The following is a 16823-nucleotide window of genomic DNA, read 5'->3' as shown; positions in this document are numbered from 1 at the left end:
TAAAGTACTATCGTGTTGGGGATTTTAAAAAAAAACTATAATTGTATTAAATAAATTTCAAAATAACAAACATGCATACAACCGATCACCACCAATCGTGGTAAACACTAACTATAAATGAAAGTTAAATTAGCCAAAGAATTCGAATCTCTTTATATATTTGAAATTGAACTATCCTATGTAGACGATGTAGTAATAGAAAAAAATATAATAAAACAGTCTCAAATTATATAGTTGATAATTATTTGAACTCGGATTTTTCTAGGTTTTAAAATGTTGCAAAACATACAATATGTGGTTTTAAAGTGACTCGATACATATACAAACTATCACTACTTAGAATTTATAAATATATTTGTAAAGCGATGAAAAAAACGGGTTTTTTTTTTAAATAAATGTATTTTTAACAAAACAAATGATGATATAAGCCATTAAGTTTTCTGACAGTTATTCGACAGGTTGATAACAGTATTATTATTGTATAACTCTGTTGTTAACTAGTAAAATAAAAATGAACATAAATTCCAAACCGGTTCTTGCGATGATGATGATAATGATAATAATAATATATTAGTTTTACCAAATTGCAGAGTTATATTGTACACAGAGCTTTGCACGGCAGATAAGTTGTACATTTAGTCGAATAACAGCTGCTAATAACACTGTGGTGTTATTAGCAGCTGTTATGGCGTTGAATGTATTGGTTTGTAAAAAATCTGTAAAAAAAAAAAATATGGCATATGGTTAATGGATGAAATCAAATGAATTTAAAACGAAAATGCACAGTAAGTTTATTATAAATTATAAATGTTCAATATATATATATCTATTAAATACCCTATCGAAGAACGATAGTAACACATTATGAAATTTTTTTTTTAAATAGTTTTTTACAATTCATGCCAATAATTTTTTTATTTATGTCAATGGATTGTTTAAATAAACACATTTTTTATTAGAATAGCATTTAATGTGATTTTTTTTGTTCTTATGTAAGAGGGAGAGTAATTCACAAGCTTTGTTTTGCTATACTCTAAATTTTTCATAATGTGACTACTACCGTTTTTCCCCTGTGCCCTACAAGTGTAAACTGTAAAATAATATTTTTAAACGTAGTAATAAATAATAATTATACAATTAACAACGATCAACATTGAGTGGTTTGTAGGTTAAGTTTAAAAGCTAAAAACAATGTCTATTATGTACAGTAGAATTTTGGAATAAGTTCCAAAAATAAATCTATTTTTAAAAAAATTTGTTTTAAGCTGAATCAGAATGTGGTTTAGTTTTATGTATTTAAATATATATTTTTAAATTGCTTTCAAAGTAAAAAAAAACAACACCTTTTTGTGCTATTTTCTTGTACGTTTTTTAAAATTTATTTCAAAATAGGAATTTTTATTATACTATGTTTTTTACCGAATGCGATGTAGAAATTTTAGTGTTTTTTTTTTAAATAAAATATGTTATGTATAATCTTATCATGTTTATGATATTTTTAAATCTTATGTTTGCAAAAATACTTGACATTCTCGGTTATTCGTTCCAATCGGAAAGGGATATAGTGAATTAGAGAAATTACACTTGAATACATTATAGTAACGACGTAATAAAACAACTACCTTGCTATTTTTTAAATACATTTTAATCATAAAATAAACTAAATAGATTTAAAAAAATTACACGGGAGCCGCCGAAAAAGCAATAATCAATCCGCAAAAACAAAATGTCGGATGATTAACAGTCCCGGTCTGGGTTTCCCTTCTGGTTATTCTGTGGTGCATGGCGTGCATATCATAATATTTTGATGGTAGATTTACGGTACATGCCACAATATGACGTCATACATTTTTTGTGATAACAATATTTTATATTTTGCAGTTTGTACTAGGATAATATTGAATTTCGAAATTAGATCGTAGACCGTAGTCGGTGCTCAGTAGGTTAGTGACAAAGCCATGGTTGTTGGGTTAGGTACCAGTCGTTAATGTGTATTTTGTTAATTTGGGCTGTCCAGATTACGTTGACCGTTAAAGTTATTCCCCACTTCCCTACTTTCTTTTATTCTTTTTACAATTAGGTATACACCCGTTAATTTTTGTACACCTTTTTTCGTTACACTATTGGTTTGACTAAAACAGTTTCCAATTTTTTTTTTTATAAATCTTTTGTGGCAAATCTAAAGTGAATAGGTCCAATCGAATTTTGTTCAGTGAATAACACATAATACAGCCAAATCGGTAAGTATATAAATATTAAGTAACAGTATTATACTAGGCACTGTCAATGTACGTTTGCGCCAAGGCCGAAAGCGAATTTCTGTTCTCGACGTCTCGCCAAAGCGTATTTATGGTATGCCGGTTGTTCAGCTCGTTAGTCACACTCGATCGTTCGGCAAACGTTTTCGGTTTACCGAAATATGTAAACCATATCTTACAAAAAATATGCTTCTCGTACGTATTTAAGCAGCCGTTGCAATTAATAAAATAGAATAAAAAAACTGCGTACGCTTCAAACAGATAACGAGTGCGTTTAGGTAGATACGTATTAAACCACTTAAGATCATATAAAAATAAATTAACAAATTTCCCTTGTTACCCATAAGCTGTGATTTCACTTTTTGACTATTAATGTTTTTGTTTCTTTTTTTGCTCTAGAAAAATATGAGTCAACACAATGATAAGTTTAAATCTAAATTAAGAAGCTCCGAGTTTGTTAGACGCTCGCGCGAAGGTTTGACTTTACCACCAGATTTCAACAGCCATACTACAACAGTAAGTGAAGCAATGTTATTTTGAAAAATAAATATTTATGGTTTCTCATCATCAAAACTTGAGTTAATAATTTTATATTTTAAACATGTTTTTTTTAAATTTAATACTGATTTTGTGAAAAATGTTATGAAATTTATTTTTTAACATCGATCTTGATTATAGCCGCCGCTGGTTTTTTGTTCGGACAAACCAATGTACAGAGGACGAGGGCTAGTTATACAACAATTATCAATGCAGCCCCCAACCGATTCGGAAAATCTCCTAAATAATCCAAACCTTGTAAGTACATGCATGTTTATTCGATTGTCTTTAGTATATCGCCGGTGCACAATAATAGTATTATAACTAAAAAAAAGTAGATTTTCCAGTACAGCCGCTTAAAGATAACAAACTAGGGATTATGTGATAAGAAAAGAACGACACTGAAGCTACCTATCTTGCAGTCAGTTTTAGAATTATCAAAAATGTTGTTCTTGCACATAAAAATATGGGTATTTTGCTGTACATTTTCATAATAATCTGGATGATGGCAATTTTTGAATTATGTTACTATTCTTTGTGCACCGACGATGTGTCCTAAACAATTCTGTGCAGAATTTGGTAGGACAAGAAATTAAATTGTTATCAAAGTTGTAAGACAAAATGTTAAAAACATATTGCACTTTCCGCTGTAATGCCACTTAATTTTCAGTCTTAATTTTTTTAAAATGATATAATTAAATAGTTATACGTTTGCTTTATTATTGAAAATAATAACGTTCTTGTAAAAGCTTTACAAATTTGTTTTTGATTTTATTTCAGGATTATTCTAATTCGTCCATCGAAGAACATTTCAAAAATATAAGAGAAGAAAATGCAAAAAGTAAGCGTACAAAAAATATAATATTTAGTGCTTCTGTTTTTACTTAATAATCACACTGTAAAACAAAGTGACCAATATTTTAATTTTCAATTTCAAAACTAATTTAAAATATTGTATTTACCTACAATTTCTTAACCTAATATGTACATATTTTATTCCCGATAGAAGATATTTTATTAATTTACAGCAGTGTATAACGCTTTGTACTTGTAAGTGAAAATTGTCTAGTATAATAATGTTATCACAATAACGAGTCGACCCAATATTGTTCTACTTACAGTAGATTCATATAAATTTAATTTACTTTGAGGTTTTTTAAGTTTGATTAATTTTAAAAATTATATATTATTTTCAACTACTTTGTTTGTATAGAAAATGCAGAAGAAAACCAAAGAAAATTTGGACATCTCATAACCAAAGGATTTAAAAAGTGATCAAATGCTACCATTATTTGCCAGTTACCAGATTGAAACCAAAACACGTAAATACTTATTTTATAATAGTTGGATAAGCTCATTTAGAATATATATTGTATAGTTTTATGTTTTCAACAAATATACGTATATTGTAATTTGACACGGATGTGTCTTATGGCTGGGGGCCATTCTGTAAATTTGTCCGCGACATGTTAAGTGTTACGATTATGGAGGGATTAAGGAGCAGGATTACAGAGGGATTATGAATAACAAAAACTTTATGATTTATTATTTGTTAGATAGTGTCATGTAAATTGAGAGCTTTCCAACAATATTGTTTGTGAAACGTTATCAGTTGAATGTAGCCAAATATTAAAAATCTACTAAAATCCATTTGGCCACAACATAAAATTAAGACAATACTTTACTGTCATATTAACATAATAAAAGAGAAACTGCAGACGCACAAGCACACGTTTACTACAAACGACCCAAACATGAAGAGAACGGACATTGTCGTTTTGGAGCCATTTTTTTTGGCCAAAGGAACGTACAATAGTCTTACTGTCGATAATTAAAAACGATTGTTGATGTAAATTACTCGTTAAAATTATTTCCGAACATTAGTGGGCATTGTTTAAAAAAGGTTTTTTTATTTAATTATAAAATTAATAATTATTTATAAATTCAAATAATTGTTTAAAATATTAACAGTTATTAAAAATAAAAAAATCTACTAAATAAACGAGACTTTTACATTTATTTATTTGACAAAAAATATCCAAGTAATCATTTTTATATTCTAAATATTAAAATAATAAATAAAAAATTATTTAAATGTGTTTTTCGATTTTAACTAAAATAATATTAATGAGAATTGGAAAGAATAATTGAAATAAAAATGAATTTGAAATAACCAGTTATCAGTCAATTATCTTTTTAATGAAATTGTCAAAATGTATTATTAATATTAACAGCTATTAATTTGCAATGAACCTTCCAAGTTTTAGTAATTAATTAATTTTTTGTTTTCAGGTTTTTTCAGTTAATTAATTTAATTAATTAGATCAATAGGAGTAACACAAACTTACCTCTACCCGATCAACACACAGCTCCCTGTTTTTGATGACTTAATTTTTTTATTTTTGTAGCAATTTATAATAACCAATCGTATGGAATATTTTAAAGAACAATATTACTATTGTAATTTTTTTTTATATATTTTTACCTTCTCCAGATTCGCATTAAATCGTTTTGTTTTATTTTTTGCACTGTTATAAAACTTTACAAACTGGCAACAAAACAAAAATAAAAAAAGGTATTTTTTTTTAATAACTGCTAAGAAATTACAGTTAATTTGCACAAACCTAATTTTTTTTTTTTATTTTAACATGGCCCAAAAATGCCAAATCTAAACCGTCTAAGTCCCGATCGGCGGGAATAACGGACGTTAAATGTAAGAGAGAGAGAGAATTTTTTTTAAATATTTACAATAAAATATGTACGCACAAACTAATTGTAATTTAATTTCACTAGTTTTGGTTAGTTAAAAAATTTGATGTTTTTAGTTTAAGGTTCTTTAACCTCCAAGCAGTCGTGTCTTAAAAAAATCTCATTGGTGGTCGCGCCAAAGTGCTTACATTAAAAAGTACCAAAAGTTAACGTCGCATACACAATTGCTTGGAGGTTAATATTTTCAGTCTTTTTTTTTTTTAATTGTATAATTACAAACAATTTTATATACAAATTAAAATTTGTGTTTAACTACTGTTTATCATCATTAGTTATTATTATTATTTTTTTTTTGAAATTGAATTTTTATAACGTTTATGTTCGTCATGTGTAATGTATTTTAATATATACATAGGTATAAAAGAGCTGATCTTTTACATATTATTTTGTTAGAAACCTGCAAATGTAAAATTAAAATAAAACTTATTTATTTCACGTTAGGTTGAACTACAAAATCGAATTGTCCGTTTCCATAATGTATGTGCAGAACAAACCGTAAATGTAATTTTTTTTTATTGACTGTTATGAATAAGCATTTTTTCTTTTTTGTAAATCAAGTCGTTAACAGTTTTATATATCAGCTATTTACACACATCTATTTAATCAAAAGATGAATAAACAATATTTTATTATCTGTCGACGGTTTTTTATGATTCGATTGTTTGTGCTTTTCCTTTGAGCGTAGTACTAAATGGCTAACGTTTTTATATTTTTTAACTTTTACAATGTAAAATATAAATTCACCAGAGCGATTGTGAAAAATTATTATAAATCGGTTAGACGGTTTGAGCTGGTATGATTTAACCATTTAATTTATTTTTTCTCCTTCCAGACGGACATACGTACGATATGTGTTGTTACTTAATGTTATGTGTGTAGGGTTTTTAGGACAACCCCAATACGGCATAAATTTATATTATTTTTGGTCGCGACAACAAACGATATTCCACTCGTAAAAGGATTGTTGTAAGTTCCAAAAACGGATTCCTTATATAACATTACCTGGCTTAGCTAACTATACAATATAGTAGGACTTGACAGCAGCAGCTGACACTTGTTCGACAAATAATGTAACAGTACAAATGTGCGTGACACTATGTCACGAGAGCACGTATTATACACATTAACGCCTTTACAATTATTTAGTCACTCCAACACATTGCACTCGAGTATGTACCTGTATCTAATCCACAGGCGCGTGCCTACCTTGTATTAGATAATACCCGACTTCCTACATCAGCTGGAAGTGACCAACAACAATATTATGAACTATGTGGTACTTGGTAGGACATACATCAATTAAAAGTGAGCTCCAAACCCTCGCAAGACACTCTGGAGTCGACTGTTTAAAATATATTGCCTACTATATTGCTGAATAAAGTTTTTTAAGGGTGAAAGTACCATTTTAAGATCGGTACGATTTGTGATCTATGAGGATATCCGTCAAGTAGGGTTTAAAATGTGGGTTATTGTGGTTCAAAATTTCAAACATATAAATATAAAATAAAATAACAAAACACATTATGGTGAAAAAAATACTCCCTCGACTTCGAACCGGAGCTAAAACGTAAAATAAAAACTTTTTATTAAATGTGAAAACAGTGTCTTAAGTGAAGTGAGCGGAACATGGTGAAGACTGTTTTTTTATAATATGGACAATATAATATCAACTTTGCCCGGGGTCATACAATATGCCTATACTTCTTAAATGTGATCCTAGCTAATGGAAAATTTGTGTTGTTTTTAATTTCACGTTTTCCATTTTTACCCTCTTAGGGTTTGAGTTTTGGAAAATTCTTTCTTAGCGGGTCTCTACCGACACAATTTCATACTTATAGCTACAACATTTCAATTTTTCATTAAAAAAATTCTAATATGAAAACAAATCATTTTTTTTTTTAAATATTTAAATAAAGATTATTAAAACTGAAATATGACACTTCAAAATGGCTTTTTTATATTTCACAATTCACGACCAACATTGTTTTTATCAGCTCATTGAAACTGATAACTTTCTAAAAAAAATGTTATATGTACACGGTATACCACAGACTACGCAGAGGTCAAGTATCGAAAGTCCAAATTTACAATTAAATGAGGTACGTTCTAATAAAAATATTCGTTAATGAACTTTTTAGAGGTATTTAAACTTATGTCCAATACTTCAATGTTCCATAAATGCATAGATAGCAAGTGGTATACTATAGTAAGTCCATTTATGATGTTTTATTATTTATTTGTGTTTGAATATAGGCTACTTACTGCTTACTGTTGATTGAATGGGTATTTTTAGGAAAAATAAAATAAATTTATATAGGTATACTATAAAAAAATATTTTTTTAAAGTAAATATTTATTTGACATTTTAATATAACGTTTTTTTTTCATTTTAATTATCGTTTTCAACTATTGTTTAAATGAAAATCTATTCGAGTTAAAAAAACACGAATAAAATTATTGTCATTTTTTATAAAAATCAGCAAAACTCTATGCATCAGCCGGGAATCGAACCCGGGCCGCCCGCGTGGCAGGCGAGCATTCTACCACTGAACCACTGATGCTTGTGCTGGAGTTGATAAAATTCATCACATTTCGGTAGCGAATTGGAGAAATACAAACAATTAAATGTGCACTATGATTTATATGTCGTAAACCAAAATAAAATCCGAAGAAGATAGGTACGTAATGATTTTCAACACTAGCTTGTGTTTATTTTAAAAATAGACGGAACAGTTTTAAGTATTAACACAGAACTCTAACGTTATAAAAGAAACAAAATTAATTAAAACAACAAACAGTCGTGCACAGTACCTACTAGGTATATTATTAACCAGCACAGTCTAAACTAGTAAGAAATTACAAAACTTACAAGTTACCATAGAAGCGTTTTCTGGAATGTAATTATAATATCTGTTAAAATAATATTACTAGGTACCAACCCCCCTCCCCCCCGGCGCGGTAGAGGGTTATCGAAATTTGGATGTGAGACAATTCAAAGATAGGGATTGAGAATAATATATTCGACTAGATCCGACAGTTATTGGCAAAGTTGAAGCAACGGGAAAGTCGAAAACGGGCAATTTTTTCGGGTCTACCCGATTTTGGGGGCGAGGGAAAGGGTGACGTATAAGACCAGTAGGTGAAAACCAGTTAAAATAATATTTAGTTGCCAATTATTGGAAACAAAAATTGTAGAAAACTTGCTCGAATAACGTTGTAATATTCGGCTAAGGATTTGCACAACTCTGTCCGCAGTTTTGTTTGGTAAAAAGTAATAGTTGCATTACGTTACAAAGCGGTATTCCCAAGACTTGAGGTTTATAATATTATATTGTACAACAATGTAAATTACAAAAATTTACCGAGTGTGTCTACTTCTTGAATTTTTCAGTGGGAAAAATGCCCGGAAGTATTATATCGGAACGGTCGAATGAAAGTATTGCGAAGATTAGCCGTCTTAATCCTAACCAGGAAACCGGTTAAGGAAGCGACGCGTGTGACTCGAAATAGCAATAATAATTATTGTAGTACCGACATACATTATTTTTGTATTATGTGTTGCAGTTATATTATTACGGACGGCAATAACGGGTTCGAAGACAAAGTCGGGGAATTGAAAAATATTAGATTCGTGTGTTCTGTGATATTATACAAGTCCAATTTGGATGGCCTGAATAATATTTAAAGGTTAGTGCGTACTAAACACACGCTGGTCGTGTGTAATTATTAGTTTAGTAATTAATGTTTTTACCAAACAATCTTAAGGTATGAAATGCTGACATTTGAGCTGAAGGTGCTGATCCGAACACACTGCCCCGAATCGGGCCTTTGGTCAAAGACAAAATATGTATTTTGTAAGTCGAAATGTTTGCAATTATGTATTCATTAGGAAAACAACGTTGGACATGTACAATCGATTTTCGATTTTTTTTTTTTTTTTTAAGTGTTTCGTTTCTTTCAAAGGGGTTTCATCAAGTGGAATCGTCCTGGTCGACGGATACAGCAGCTGGCACAGTGGTCAGTTTACAAACGGCCGGTTGACCTGCTTCGGTGTGGCCCAATTTCTGACACGTGACAGACTCCAGAGGGATGTTCCAAAGGCCGGCGTGCAAAGCCCTGAAACCCGGATAGAAGTCGCAGTCGCACCAGCCCATGAAATCGTCCGTGTCCACGTAGTACAGCTGAACGCCTAGTATATCCAAAAACCTCATGGCGTAGCCCTGCGGATAAGTAAACATCGGTTAAGTACACCGGCACGCGCAGTCAATGAAGTTTCCTCGAGTTCTTCGAGGAAGAACAGTTATTATGAATCATGAAATATAACATAACGTTTTATGGCACCCAGCCACTGTTAATCTTGATGACTGAACGTTTCACACAATTCACCTGTTTGCACAGATAACTAGATTGCCAAGTGTACGTGCCGCCAATTAAGATAATTGAAGTTACCATTTTCCGCAATACTAACTATTTTTTTATCAATACCAATTCCACCAGCTGATAAGAAACTGGTCATAGACATTGGTGATTTGTGCAATTTGGTAAAACTAGTAGCGACCCTTATTATTTACACACACACACACATAAATCCCACAAAAATGGCGGACGTCGACTTCTATTTTTATCACAAGTTAGCAATCTAGTTTATTATATTGCGGTTAGGATAGTGATAAGAGATAAGGAATAGTGATAAGGAGGCGTGATTAAAGATAAAAATAGGTGATAATGATATTGATGTGGCTCAAAAGTGTGTTGCAAATTTTGACATCGCCCTTAGCCATAAAATATGAAAAACTTACACTTGTGGCTCGTTATTTGATGGCCAGTTCGAGACTTGTATCATAAATAAAGACACTAAAATTAATCCCTGACCTCAGGCTGCCGCTTGGAAAATTCAGGTTTTTTTTTTAAGGTATTTGTGCGTTAGATTACCTGTATTCTCAGTGTTGTGACATTTTTAAGAAAATACAACACTAATATTGCCAACAAGATGAATTTATAAGGTGTACTATATATTGCCCAACCGGTTTTGATGAGATAGGAGGTTTTCTAAAACTGACAAAAAGCAAATAGTATATGATCTTAACATAATATTTTAAAATGTATTATTAACAACCGTTACAATATTATTACTAATACTTTGAAAGTACTGACCGCAAGCATTGTGTGTATTAACTTAAGTTAATACGAGTGAAGCTGTTGTACTTTTTACATTGATTTACAGTATTATCCACAGTGAGAGTGCTAAAAACACTAATTATGTACTTGTTTAGTAATCCGTCTTACATTTGAATATGGTATAAATATATTATGTTTTTTGCAATAGATTTTATTTACATAATAATATTATATTGAAACTAGGGTCTGTCGATGAAAGCTGTCGAATGACAAAAAAACTAATTATTATTTACGCGTTACAATTTCAAATAAACTGCACGCAATTACCTGATTAGTGTTAAAAAATTAGACTACTATTTACTATTGAGTAATAAAAAAAAACTATAATTATTAGTGATCCGTTATCGGTTCGAGAGAAAAAAACGCTAGTAGGTTACCTACTAACCAAATGAAAAAAAAAATGTACGTTTCAGAGAATTAATTATTTAATGAGTCTTAGCAAGACTACATATAAATATAGACTTGCATAAAATATATTATAGTATTATGAAAGAAATTTCTCGGTGAAACGGGCGTTTTATATTATACCAGCTAAAATAAACACAAGCGTTGTTGAAACGTATTATTTAAGTTTACCCAGCTGCACCAGGGGTGTAATTAATTTTTATTCATTCGACGGTACACAATACAAATTTGTTTATAACAACTTTAATGCACGTCGTTTCCGTTGAATTTGATTTCAATGTTTGTGTAAAAACACATATTATATTGGCCCAAAGTATTTTAATAATTTGTAGAGATAAAACTATTGAATTAGTTGACAATCCTAAAAAAATATAAACTCTTTCCAACCGAGAAGGGGTGCAAACTATTTTGCATTTCGCTTTTTTTAGGTTTAGTTTTAGGACTTAAGGTCTGGTAATAATTAGAGATTAAACTTAGAAAAAGAGCGAGGCTATAACATGTACGGTTTTCTTAAATATTTAAACTCAAACTTTTCGAACACAAAGAAAAAAACCGTACAGGATTCATTGGATAGTCCGACTAAAGTTTTTCGTGAACATTTATATTTTATATGTTATGAAAATTGTACATCACTTTTTCAGTCCACTTTTCAGACATTAAGCCCAAATGAGAAATTAAAAAAATAAATGCACCTTTTCTGGGGGAAAGGGTTTTCTATATTATTTTGGTCTGTGGTAAAAAAAAATTGGTGTATGCCCAAAAAATATTCCATTGGAATAATATTCCAATTTTATTTGTCCCAATATCCGAAATTTGTTCTGCGGTTTAGGAGATACCGTGGGTCACAATACAAGAAAAAAAAAATTTTAATAACACAACATTGTAAAAACAATATCTTCTCAGCTCAATATATATGTATATACATATATACTGTAACGGAAGTTCCCTAGGTACGCAATTTCCTAAACGGAAATACGTGAGACGAATGTTTTTTAAATTTATTTGACGATTGTCAACTGAAACGGCTTAGATTATTTGTTGTTGTCGTTTCATCATAATAATATGTTGTATGTTGAATAAAAAAAAAACAGGTTTTTCTTGTGTTAATAAATATCAATGCATACGTTGATATTTTAAAATGGAAAGTGCGATATTATTGAACGACTATTTTAAGGATAATTGATAACCGTACGTTTGTGTAATGCATTTTGAATCGTTAAAAAAAAACTCACTTTTAAGTATAACGTTTCCGACGATTCGGCGCACCATTCTTTGGTATTGTTATTGGCTTTCTTACACATCTACAAAAGAGAGTACAATGTTTTAATGTCAAAAGCCTTCATGCATTATATTTATTAAAGAGTTAGGTATAGGTAAATTTTTGCAAAATCTTAATTAAAAGATTAAACTGTAATGTGTAATTATTAGTTCAGTAATTAGCACTTTTTTTCAATGGTTAATTTATTTTTTGGACAATCACAGCGTCATTGACAGATATTTAAAAAAAAAATGTTCGATTTCATCTAAACATGTTCACAAAAAACCGAAAAAGGTATCTTCCAAAGTGATTTTTATGGAGATAAAAACACCTATAGTAAAAAATAGCGAGGACAAGATTCGAGGGGTTAATTCTTGAACTAGGGTTGCTTAGCACACTCTACCCCCTCCGAAAAGGGCTCGTACTTAATCACAAATTTATTGAAGTCGTAAATTTTGCAATTATTTATTCTAGTTATATTTGTTCCATGCACTGTAGCACACTGTACGGTATAAACTTTGCTTTGGGTTTACAATATTGTAATGATTGTTATGCTCTCGACTATAGAAAATATGATGTGCGACGTCCCTTTGGGCATTGCGACGCTCAAAATAAGATAATAATTTAATACTGTCGACGATTCCATAAATCAACTCCCCCTAGGGAATCACTGGTGATATATATATATATACATGTAATTTCTCTTAATAAATTGATATATTATTTAAATGCACACGTACTTGTCCGTACGAATGTCTTTTTCCGTCGGGCGCGGTCGCAAACATTTGCAGACCTATTACGACTTTTTCCTCTTCGATCGAAGACGACGCCAACAGTTGAAGCACTGAGTTTTGCTGAAAAAAAAAAAATCAAACATATTCACTTGAAAATAAACGTTTCGTCGGATAGTGAGTAATAATATTGAATAACGATGAGAACATTGTCAGAGGCAATGTAAAAAAAATAACCTAACCTCACGTACGGTATTTAAGAAATAATATTTTTGCAGATTCTCGCAAGCTAATAAAACTAAAACGAAATACATTTTTCTATTAACTTTTGTCATGATGACCTACTAAAAGTTTTGATAATATTGTATTATTATTATTCTAGCTAATTTTGACTAATTTAAAAATTGTATGTTTTGTTATTTTATTCATGGAATTCATATACTTACTATGCTGTATACTCCCATCAATGGGTTCGTTCCGGTTAAGTAAGCCGGCGAACATTTCACCATATCGATTGTGTTCAGCACGTACCAATCGACATGCTTGTTTATATCCACATACGGGAAACCTATGTAGTGTAAATTGTCATTATTATTATTTTTCTAAGAAAATTAAACCGTACAACGTCAACTATATATTATTTTTTGATGATAGTTGATCGTCACAAGATGTAGACTAAGCGTGTTAAAAAAAAAAAATAAAACAAAGTCTAAAAACCTTCCACTTAAAGTGCTTTAAGGTCAAGGTCCTAAATTGGTTACTAAGAAAGGATAATAATTATAAAAACAAAAAAAAAAAACGTTAAACATATTATAATGAAAACAAGTCACTTGTTGCCACGGTCGGTTCGAACGCGTTTATTTCCAATCCTATTCCCAAGTCGGCCATTTTCTCAGTGAGCTTGGTGAAAAAATGTATTAGTTTGCATGTCATATCCGTGTCAATTGATTCGCCCACCTAATAATAATATTCAAAATTAATCAATCCAAATATTGTGTAGTCTTGCAATGCGTATTTATTTGATGCTGTCGAAGATTAAGAGTACTTACTTGGGGATAGAGGTTAGCAAATTGCACACCTGCGACTTTGTGTTTTTTCACAAACTGCACCACGACCTCCACTTCTTTGTCCAATCCTTTTCCCGACAGCGCCAGCGACCAGTTCGAATAACTCGAATGTGTCATTATTACAATGAATAGTAAATTGTCCTTATTTTGCGCATATTGTTTTATCAATGCTAGAAACATAATTATTTGTACTGTGTACAAGTGGACTGTGTTTGGGCCATTTCACCGAAAGTGATTACATTCAGTGTTTTTTGAAAAAAGTTCATCCTTATCCCAATTACAAACAAAAGGAAACAAAGTCCAATTCCAGTAGAGTTAGGTCCAACGGGTATGAGAATCGTCACGGAAACTAGGACCATCTTGGGAATGAAAATATTTCAATTTAACGATAGGGATCTACTGCCAGATGATGCAGATTATTCTAATGCACATTTAGGTAACAATTGCTTGCTCGGTGTGGCTTATAATTGACAGGAGAATAAAACTCACATCTAACCAACCTCCTATCACCACGTTTTTTACTAATAATAAACTGCTTCCCAGGCATAATCAAAGGTATGGTTGGTTTTGAAGGCAGTGTAACAAGGTTTCCGATTCCTTAACAAAATATTTCTCAAACCATCCCTACCCTGTCGGTAAAATTAAAACTTGACATGAAAGTGTTAGAACACACCTAAAATGCGATTCCCATAGCATAATGTTGTTATTGAATGGTATTTCTTCATAAATCATCTTTTAGCAAACAATGTTCCGGTGTAGCTTCATTTCAAGCTAACTATCCTTATATTAGGAATGACCTTGTAAGGGTCAGCGTTGGTACAAAAAGCCTGGGGTTGTGAGAAAATGGCAATTAATCGATTTCTTACCTTTGTTATTGAAGCATATTAAATATTCTGATCGACACCATTTGCTGGTCTAAATAAACCTAAAGTGGACAATTTTTGGGACATGCCAAAAACAATGATAAAAAACTCATCATTTTCCTTGGACACGAATGTACAAATTTCGGTAAAATAACCCAAATGGTGTTTTTTTTTTCAAAGATATTATTTTTATCGACTTGGTACGACTTACCAGCATCTTTTTTGTTTAATTTTGGTATCGCATGCTTTTGATCGATGACAATGCGTTTTCCGTAAACGATGGTATGGCATATGTCGGTCGGGAAGTCCCTGGAATACCTCATTGGCGGATCAGCACTTCCCGAAACCACGCAGAACACCCGTTCCCTGTGATCCTCGTCGCTCAACGTATTCTCATCATCGCCATTATTAGTCTCCATGATATCCTCCTTTGCGACCGAAGCGTCTCCACCTTCGTTTTTGCCACTTTCTGCTTCGAGTTCTTCGCCTGGGGTTTCTTCCCGTTCATCTTCTGGTAACAATGCTGGCTTAGGATCATTGACTTCCAAATTGTCCGTATCCGTTTCGGGTTCGATGACTTCTTTCTCTTGTCCTTGATCGTATTCGCTTTGTTTCTCCTTTGAGCTCTCATCTGCAGCTGTTATGGGCACTTCTTCGTCAGCCACAGTCGGGTCATTGTCTACAGCGTCTGCATTATCTAGTATAAATTGTTTGTCATCGTCAACCGTGGCTAGATCTTCGTCGTTTTGTGTCTCTTGTTCTTCAACATGAACTTCCTCGTCGGCCACAGTCGGACCAATGCCTGCTGCGTCTGCATTATCTAGTATAAATTGTTTGTCAGCGTCAATTTTGGCTGAATCTTCGTCGGTCTGTTCTTCTCCCTGTATATTTTCTTCTTTGACTTCTTCGTCGATCTGCTTGTCCTCGACCACTAGTTGTGTTGGTTTTTTTCTCATCATATTTTTGAGAGAGTTAATTGTATTCTTGGTTACATTCATTGCGGTACCTCCAGCAGTTTTTTGTACCTGATTCGGTGTTTCTTTATTGACTTCCATACGCTCGTTCTCTGCCAGTTCAAGAGGGCCGCCGTTTCCGGACTGTTGCGGTTTCGGTTTTGTGCTAAACATATTTGCGATAGAGTTTAATCTACTACTATTATTGTTCTGCGCGAAACTAAAATTTAAAAATAAAACACTCAAGAGGGATATAAACAAAATAAGCTTGAAATTCATTATACAGGTTATGACAAAATAGGTTTAGTATCGCGGACAAAATAAACGGTATTATTCACAATGATCTACAATTACAATGCGCAAGTGTTTTAAACAATTATCAGGCGTGCATTATGGATTTAATTGGATATAAATCAATTTGTTTACTCGATATTTTTTCAGCAAGTCAAGGTAAAAAAAAAACATATAAATTACCTATTTAAAATTTTTTATTTGAAACGCTATATGTAATATATATGCGAATATATGCAAATAAAAAAACAATCAAGTTTATTATAATATTATCTAAAATTATAACGTTACTCACAGTACGACCAATTGTATTTTTTCCATTAGTTTTATCCATAGATCATGTCATGATTTTACTGTAATAATTGTCAGACCACATTGATAGTCTAACCTAACCTAACGTTTTCACGTGGGATTTGGCGTCATCTGTTATTTACTTGAAATATAAATTAATTTATGGTGTTTAACTGTCGTTGTATAATTTTTACCTGGTTTGAATTATTCATTCAGATTTGA

General features: G+C 31.4%; 2 protein-coding genes, 1 long non-coding RNA gene and 1 other non-coding gene across 6 annotated transcripts; 2 read left to right on the top strand and 2 right to left on the bottom strand.

The window, feature by feature from the left end:
• Positions 1-617: 617 nt before the first annotated feature.
• Positions 618-6202, top strand: LOC126837287 (uncharacterized). Of its 2 annotated transcripts, none has more exons than XM_050571133.1 (6): positions 618-785; positions 2658-2774; positions 2937-3053; positions 3576-3636; positions 4009-4117; positions 5088-6202. In XM_050571133.1, the coding sequence occupies exons 1-5, from the start codon at positions 762-764 to the stop codon at positions 4068-4070; spliced, it is 381 nt and encodes a 126-aa protein (XP_050427090.1). In that variant the 5' UTR covers positions 618-761; the 3' UTR covers positions 4071-4117; positions 5088-6202. The 2 variants fall into 2 exon arrangements, with proteins under 2 accessions (XP_050427090.1, XP_050427091.1); XM_050571134.1 differs by lacking the exon at positions 618-785 and adding an exon at positions 1878-2240.
• Positions 6203-8054: 1852 nt separating this feature from the next.
• Positions 8055-8125, bottom strand: Trnag-gcc (transfer RNA glycine (anticodon GCC)). The gene has a single exon. It is a non-coding gene; the product is annotated as a tRNA-Gly (tRNA).
• Positions 8126-8993: 868 nt separating this feature from the next.
• On the bottom strand, positions 8994-16351 carry LOC126837356 (uncharacterized). The gene is made up of 7 exons (XM_050571247.1): positions 15278-16351; positions 14186-14373; positions 13967-14093; positions 13583-13704; positions 13146-13259; positions 12380-12448; positions 8994-9784 (listed from the first exon to the last, which is right to left on the bottom strand). Exons 1-7 carry the CDS (start codon positions 16296-16298, stop codon positions 9536-9538), a joined length of 1890 nt encoding a protein of 629 aa, XP_050427204.1. The 5' UTR covers positions 16299-16351; the 3' UTR covers positions 8994-9535.
• Positions 9071-10366, top strand: LOC126837357 (uncharacterized). 2 transcript variants are annotated; one of them, XR_007685507.1, is made up of 3 exons: positions 9071-9251; positions 9330-9418; positions 9528-10366. It is a non-coding gene; the product is annotated as an uncharacterized LOC126837357 (long non-coding RNA). The 2 variants fall into 2 exon arrangements; XR_007685506.1 differs by having other exon boundaries at positions 9509-10366.
• Positions 16352-16823: the final 472 nt, after the last annotated feature.

The sequence above is a fragment of the Adelges cooleyi genome, unplaced genomic scaffold, assembly GCF_023614345.1.
Source record: "Adelges cooleyi isolate 19-005CV unplaced genomic scaffold, UGA_ACOO_1.1 ACOO_flye_CR_arks_rails_tigmint_CR_PRNA_248, whole genome shotgun sequence".
Lineage (NCBI taxonomy): Eukaryota > Metazoa > Arthropoda > Insecta > Hemiptera > Adelgidae > Adelges > Adelges cooleyi.
Note: the sequence above shows the minus strand (reverse complement) of the source record. Positions and strands in the feature narration are given on the sequence as shown.

What these genes read in the sequence shown, in the direction of transcription:
- LOC126837356 (XM_050571247.1), bottom strand. Translation starts at nt 16,298, where the DNA reads ATGAATTTCAAGCTTATTTTGTTTATATCCCTCTTGAGTGTTTTATTT. An exon ending in CGAACCGACCGTGGCAACAA is followed by an intron (nt 13,705 to 13,966) that starts GTGACTTGTTTT and finishes TACACTACATAG; the next exon opens with GTTTCCCGTATGTGGATATA. An exon ending in AAAGACATTCGTACGGACAA is followed by an intron (nt 12,449 to 13,145) that starts GTACGTGTGCAT and finishes TCTCTTTTGTAG; the next exon opens with ATGTGTAAGAAAGCCAATAA.
- LOC126837287 (XM_050571133.1), top strand. Translation starts at nt 762, where the DNA reads ATGAATTTAAAACGAAAATGCACA. An exon ending in TCCTAAATAATCCAAACCTT is followed by an intron (nt 3,054 to 3,575) that starts GTAAGTACATGC and finishes ATTTTATTTCAG; the next exon opens with GATTATTCTAATTCGTCCAT. An exon ending in AAGAGAAGAAAATGCAAAAA is followed by an intron (nt 3,637 to 4,008) that starts GTAAGCGTACAA and finishes TTGTTTGTATAG; the next exon opens with AAAATGCAGAAGAAAACCAA.